The sequence below is a fragment of the Aethina tumida genome, chromosome 3, assembly GCF_024364675.1.
Source record: "Aethina tumida isolate Nest 87 chromosome 3, icAetTumi1.1, whole genome shotgun sequence".
NCBI lineage: Eukaryota > Metazoa > Arthropoda > Insecta > Coleoptera > Nitidulidae > Aethina > Aethina tumida.
This window is the reverse complement of record NC_065437.1, coordinates 36,402,786-36,409,700: the sequence shown is the minus strand read 5'-3', so window position 1 is coordinate 36,409,700 and position 6,915 is coordinate 36,402,786. Positions and strand designations below refer to the sequence as shown.

The 6,915-nt window shown below is 30.7% G+C and overlaps 1 protein-coding gene across 1 annotated transcript; it reads left to right on the top strand.

Annotated features, from left to right (window-relative positions):
* The first annotated feature begins 1,248 nt into the window (after nt 1–1,248).
* On the top strand, nt 1,249–6,749 carry LOC126264863 (uncharacterized). The gene is made up of 8 exons (XM_049964481.1): nt 1,249–1,434; nt 2,606–2,816; nt 4,462–4,605; nt 4,795–4,956; nt 5,637–5,807; nt 5,864–6,049; nt 6,106–6,305; nt 6,382–6,749. Exons 2-8 carry the CDS (start codon nt 2,684–2,686, stop codon nt 6,463–6,465), a joined length of 1,080 nt encoding a protein of 359 aa, XP_049820438.1. The 5' UTR covers nt 1,249–1,434; nt 2,606–2,683; the 3' UTR covers nt 6,466–6,749.
* The last annotated feature ends 166 nt before the right edge of the window (nt 6,750–6,915 follow it).

The following is a 6,915-nucleotide window of genomic DNA, read 5'->3' as shown; positions in this document are numbered from 1 at the left end:
TATATATATATATATATATATATATATATATATATATATACAATTAAAATACAAGAAATATTGCCTTTTATTTTATTATATTTTTAATTAATTAATTTATTTACAATTTAATTAAAAACATTGGTGATAATTTCTAATCACATATTTTAATAAATTCTGTTTATTTAAAATTGATGCTATAATATAATTTAATTTTGTTTAAATAAACTTAACAGATTCAATTTATTAAAATACGAAAAATATTATCACAAAAAATGTGCAACAAGTGACTAAATTATATTTAATATTATTTTAAAAATATATAATATTCCATTAATGAGGGATATTCTTATTCATCTAATTCAATAAATTTATACATTGTATTTACATATACTATTAATTATTTAATTTAATATTTTAATTAATCGATTAATATTTCAAAACAATTAAGAAGGTTTTGGCTGACAAATTTGGTGTTGTGAATTCTCATCTCGGCCATTAGACGTAATTAACTGAGATCGAAATACATTACATGCATCGTCGCCGAGGCGATTTCCTCTTGGGGTTTCAATGTTGCTGGAAAGGAAATTAATATAATTTACTTCTACATATGTACAGATCTAATCTGTCATATTATATACATTTTAAATAAGGCTACCTCGACTATTTTATTTGTGAAATTGTGGGAATATTTTATTTCATAGTTTCTGAAGTATACTTCTTGTTAATTTTATTAATTTTTAAATATTAATTTGATTTATTTCTTGTACGACATTTAGAGGAATAGAGAATTATTCTGAATAATTAATAATGTATGTACAATATGGAATGTCAATTATACAGTATAATATTAATTATACTTATACGATAAATGATATAATGTTACAAATTTACATTTTATAGAATGAATGTTTTCCAACACGTGATCTTCATTTTTTCCCTTGAACTTAATTATGCAATCAATATGCTTTAATTGTAAATATGAAAACTAATATACACTTTCTTTAGTATCAAGTTATGATTTGCAACCAAGTATAATATTACAACCAGATATTTGAGTAAATTTAATTAACAAAACAAATAAAATCGATTCGAACGCTTCCTAAATTCCACAACACAATGGCCAATTCTCCGTTCAATACTTCGAATGAACAACACGATTTGACTCATTTCAAGATCAACATTTTATTTATTTAGTAAATTATCAAGGGATAAAGAGCAATCGTCGAGAAATGCAACAGATCAAACGGTCAAGGGATGCAACAACAGACCACCTTGAGTGAATCGGTCCGTCGACGTCGCTCTGCACATACGAAAATCCACCGCGATGACCTAAATTGAGGCGGCGCGAGTGCGCATACCGAACGCCGCTCAATTGCACGCACGGCTTTTCGCGATTTTTTCCCAGAGACATTTTTCAGTGATCACGCAAAAAATCCGACAAGGAAACGACAGGTGAGTACAATGCATGTAAGCGATTTTTTGTCGAGTTATGGGAGCGATAGTTGCAAACGATGTCGTGTTGGGGACCCGTGGCCAAACAACGTATCGATCGTTGAGGTTAAAACGATACAACAATAATCTTGTGGTATTTTTTGCTAATAAGGGTTGCATTTTTAAACTGTGGCTCGTTGAGATGCCCATTGTGCATTCTCCGCTAGGCTCTTGAATGATGGGTCTTGTCAATTCTATTGTGGGTATTGTGAGGGGAAGATCTATATGTGACAATATCTTTAAAGATGTTTATTTTGGCTTTGAATTGGCTTCTATTCCAATTGACAAATCAATATTGTAATCGCTACTACGAACAAGATTTCTTCAAGGTGTGCTTAAGTTCCTCGTATTTCTATTTTCTATTGATGATTATTAGAATTCACCGCCATTGAAAATAAATCGGATTTTAATTTTAAACTGCAATAGCTCACAAAATGTTAATGAGCATTCAACAGTTTGAACGGATGTTAAGAAAGAAAACGATAAAGTGGAGAATATGTCGACAAACAATAAGGAAAGGTGGTTGTGGTATATAAAATTGGGAAATTGATATATCAGTTTAAGGTAATCTCTTGAGTAGTTTAAAAGATCTATTTTTATCATAAAAAACATCAACACATTATATGTTATTTGTCTTTTATAATAACAACCATGTTATTACATTGTACAATATGAATTGTATATTTACGCATTTATAAATATGCAGTTTGCCAATTAAAATTACCACTTAAACACCACTCCCAAAACTGGAAATTATTTAATTAATTCCATTAACTAACAATAAATATAAAAATTACCATAATGAATTATAGTCTTTACAGTCCAATTTCTATATGTATATATTTCTTCATTACATTATAAAAATACCTGGCTAGTTTTATGTTGAAATATTTAAATCTAACCTGTACGGAGTTGAGATGATTAACGTCAAGAACTTGAAACGATAAGAATACTATGAATTAAGGGTTGCCTAAAATCCGGCGCATTATTTCTTCCACTTTTCTGTATTTAAGTACCCTGTCGAAATGAATATCATGAAATGTTTAATAATTTATTTAAAAATTAATCGATATTCAATTCGTCCACTATTAAGTTTACGCAACCATCATTTGACATTGTTAATTTGTTTCAGACGGTTTTCCGAAACATCTCATTCAAATTTTAAGTAAATGCAATCGAAAAATGATACGAAATTTAGTTATGACAGGAGATGAAAATGGTGGAAACGTACTTTATTTTCATATCTCTAATCATAATTGTTCTATTCGCCGTTCCAATCTCCGTCGAAAACCGCACCCTGGAACCCACTGAAACACCCAACACCACCACCGCCAATTCTTCAGGTATGATGACCTCCTCCATAATTATTTTTAATAAAATGTAAAGTAATGTTTAACTTAAAACAATAGATTTATTTAAGTGTTACGCCTTCAATTTATATTTTAGCAGGTGCAGAGGTAAGAAGAAACGAACTGTTGTTGGTACGTTAGCACTAAAAATTTGCGATTTTTAAACAATTTTCGAAAATATGCCACAGCTATTGCCCTCTTTATTGCCCACATGCAATGCCAACAGTTAATCAAATTTCCAAACAAAAAATTGCATGGCATTTCTTGTTTTAATATTTATTGAATAAAGCCTGTAATTTCCAATGTACAGTTGTTACTCGTTGAATTGTCACCACACAAACTAGTCCTTTTGTGAGTTGATGGATGTGCGGTGACACAGAACCACTGAAAACTGAAAACACGCGCTCAAGTCTATAATGGGCCATTTTTCATTGGCCAAATGTTTCCATGTTTGTTCAGATTTATCGAATATAAAATTACCGGCTGGCTGTCAATTGTTTTATATATAAGCCTCTGGTAGATTGTTATCTGTATAATATAATTAATAAAAAGTTATTATTTCAAATTTCGTTGCTGGTCCGATATAGTGTAGTTGGTTTTTAAATAACAAATGCTTTTATTGTAAATATTGTTCAAACTTAAGTTATAATTAGTAAAACTGGAAACAACTATATATAATTGATTTGTGAAACATTATTTGAACAATAATTTTCAATAAATGGTAATAGAATACATATAGTATTTTAGTGTTATAATAAGCCAGATGTTTTGGCATGGCTTTAGTATTAAAAACGTCAGCAGAAGCTTCTCAGCAAAATGCTGTTACGTAAATAAAAAAGGAACTCCGTATAAGTCAATTCTATAAATCTACACATCTTCTATAGTCCCATTTCGATACACTCTTCATAATTACTGTTTAATTTAAAAGAGAAAGCGAATAGTAGTTTTCCATTATTGTGTTATATAAAAAGTAAGTTTGTGATTGAATGGACTGTTGTGTAAAAATCTGTATTTTATTATAAAATTTTATCAGTTATCCACGCTTCGAATTAATGAATTATATTAGAAAATTTATACAGGGCGTTCAGATATGTCATCACCATTTTGATAAAAAAAGAGGTTTATAAAGTCTTAATAAAAGTTTTATAGCTTCAACAACGGAAGAGCTACAAAATGTTATACCGATTGGAAAGCCTTTGATCCTACTAAATTTTGAGAGAGATATCTTGATCAAACAGTTTTTGATTGGTATATTTAACATTATTTAATACTTATATTGTTATAAGTTTGTAATGACAAATTATATAGAATAAAAAGGTTCACTATTCCTACCTTACTGGATATTGTCCAAAGAGGTACATTTTTATTAACACTTTGTACATCTAAATTTACATCACGTGATGCACACATATCAGAATACTTTGTATATATTGGGAAAAAATGCACTCGATATTTTGTTTTGTATCACCAAATTATAAATTACACGAAACACTTGAACTTAATGAGTTTCAGCTTTCCAGCTTCGTCGTTCATGCCAAGTGCCACCACAACTTGATCAATGATTGATGATTTTTGAATTGATCACGTTGAATCATTTTAACTTGTCCATGTAAATTATTATAAAAATTTAATTTTTTAGATATTGGTACATACATCGGAGCATACTGTGTATCGGCATGTAGTGTAAATTTGCTGCACGTCTATTGTAATCCCAGGACGAATATGTGCTCGTGCGAGAAAAGCTTCCCTGTAAAATTAAATCCTCACGTCGGCTGCGGCGAAGGTAATACAATCCGAATGAATAAAACCAAGAATGTACGAGTGCCAAATAATTTCAACATCACATGCCCATTGTCTTTCTTTTAGTCACCAATTATCCTTGTCCATTGCGACTCTAAACAAGGAAAAGTTCAGATTGTATTCCGTTTTGATGTCTCACATTGAAATTAATTGTATACGTGTGTGTTTTTAGCGAAACGACTGGGAGATCAATGTTATTACAAAGAGACTTGCCAGTATACCGACCAATATTCATCATGTATACAAATACACCACAACGCCGTTTGTCAATGCATAGACGGATATCATTCCGTATCGCTTCAAAAGCCCTCTGTGAAAATGTTTTGCTCAAAAGGTAAATGTTACGACTATTATGGTATTCGATTTAACAATTTAGCCACGATTTGGTTTTACTTAAAACTTCAATCGTATAAGAGAGCGACATACGAGCCACGTTTTTTATATTTTCATTTATAACAATTTTGAAAAATATTAATTGATAAATGGTTTTCGTAGTTATATGTGAAGAATAAAATATAAAATACCCCATCCAGTTGGGTCAAATAAGAAAAATGTCTCTTGTTAGATTAAATGAACATTTTTTGAAAATTATTCTTGATCAGTTGCTCTGTTATATAAAAAATCAAAACAAATTTAAATTTTTCAAAGTAACTGGTTGAGGACAATTTTTTTATTTGTAGGAAACATTTATCCTGACTTACTTTCATAATGAACTAAGTCCACGAATTGAGATAATATCTAATCAGATCCGACTGTTTATTATCAAAATTAATTATCATATTAGCATAAAATTATATTTTTACGCAACAGTGGTACTGAACGGCTTACGAGTTGCAAAGTGGAATCACTTAAACATAATGAATCCACGCCTGTTGACGTTAATTATGGGAACATACAAACTTTGTCATTCTATAAAATTATAAATACTTGTTATTCTTGTAAACTGCCCTTGACATTTTTTATTACTAACACTAATGTAAGGCAACAGACTTTTATGAACTTGCACCATTTCAGATATCGTTATCATTACCACGGACTTCAGAACGTTCGTTGGAGTCCTCGCTGGCATAGCGGTACTTACAGGCCTAATATGTTTTACTTTGCATCTGTTCAATCAAAATCTTTACGAAAATCATCACAGCCGCTTCGGAAATACCAACCTGACCTTATTTGCAGATAATTCAGGTAAATTGAAAGAAAAAAGTAACAGAACCAGAAATCAATGACTTTTGATATTTTAGATCGTTTGGAAATGCCTATAGCAGAGCAAAGCATGACTTCAAGAGCATCGAGCAACAAGAGTTTCACATATCAGTTCCAGAAATCTGGTTCTTCCCAAAATTCCCACGTTGGATCTCCCGCAGTACTGCTGTTGTCATACCATGTACCATCGAATGAAGTGATTTGCAAAACCGACAACAGAATGGGTAAGTCTATAAATTTGATAATAATTTGTTCGGCTTGATAATTTGGCTGTTTCCAGGTTCACGTCGACCCAGCTACTCGTCGGTCCACAGCACCATATCCATAAACAGCTACAGTTCTCGACGGTACGAACGTGAGCGAGAACAAAAAGAAGAGAGGGAGATGCAAAGGCGGCTGTCGAAAATTAAAGGATCCAATATAGAAGCTAATAACGACTTACGTTCTCCTGACAATATATTACAAGAAAATCAGTTCGAGGTAATGACGCCGAAACTCATTGCTTAACATATTTATGAGAAATGTCTAATTATATTCTAATGTTATGTATTTCAAGGTTGCACACTTAGCTAGAGAAGAGTCAATGTCAATGTCTTTACGTGGCGAAGAGATTCCGTCAACTTCAAATCAATCATTTTGAGAATATAGCTGAGACCCCGAATTTAGATCAATGAATGAATCATATCTTATTTATCGACAATGTTTTGCAATGTTTTTGTATTTTTCTAAAATTTTATTTTGCGTTACGTATGTTTTATATCGTAGATTTTATATTATCTGTTAAAGTTTTATAGTTAATATACCTGGATGTCTGATGTATGATATATGTAAATTGTACATTTTATAGGAAAAATAAATATTGTTGTTGATACAGCCTTGTTTATGTTTTAGTAAATATTTCAAATTTAAAATTAATAATTTATATTAAACTAAATAAATGAAGAAAATTTATTTAAATAGAAAATATTTTCTAGAATCTGTGATTCCTGACTTTTTGCTGCGGCGTTTATTAATTTTCGTTTAAATGGCAATTCATTAGAGACGATTATAAGCCATGCGAAAGACGCCGACATGCATATGTATGACAAGG

What these genes read in the sequence shown, in the direction of transcription:
- LOC126264863 (XM_049964481.1), top strand. Translation starts at nt 2,684, where the DNA reads ATGAAAATGGTGGAAACGTACTTTATTTTCATATCTCTAATCATAATT. An exon ending in CACCACCGCCAATTCTTCAG is followed by an intron (nt 2,817 to 4,461) that starts GTATGATGACCT and finishes TTAATTTTTTAG; the next exon opens with ATATTGGTACATACATCGGA. An exon ending in TACAAGAAAATCAGTTCGAG is followed by an intron (nt 6,306 to 6,381) that starts GTAATGACGCCG and finishes ATGTATTTCAAG; the next exon opens with GTTGCACACTTAGCTAGAGA.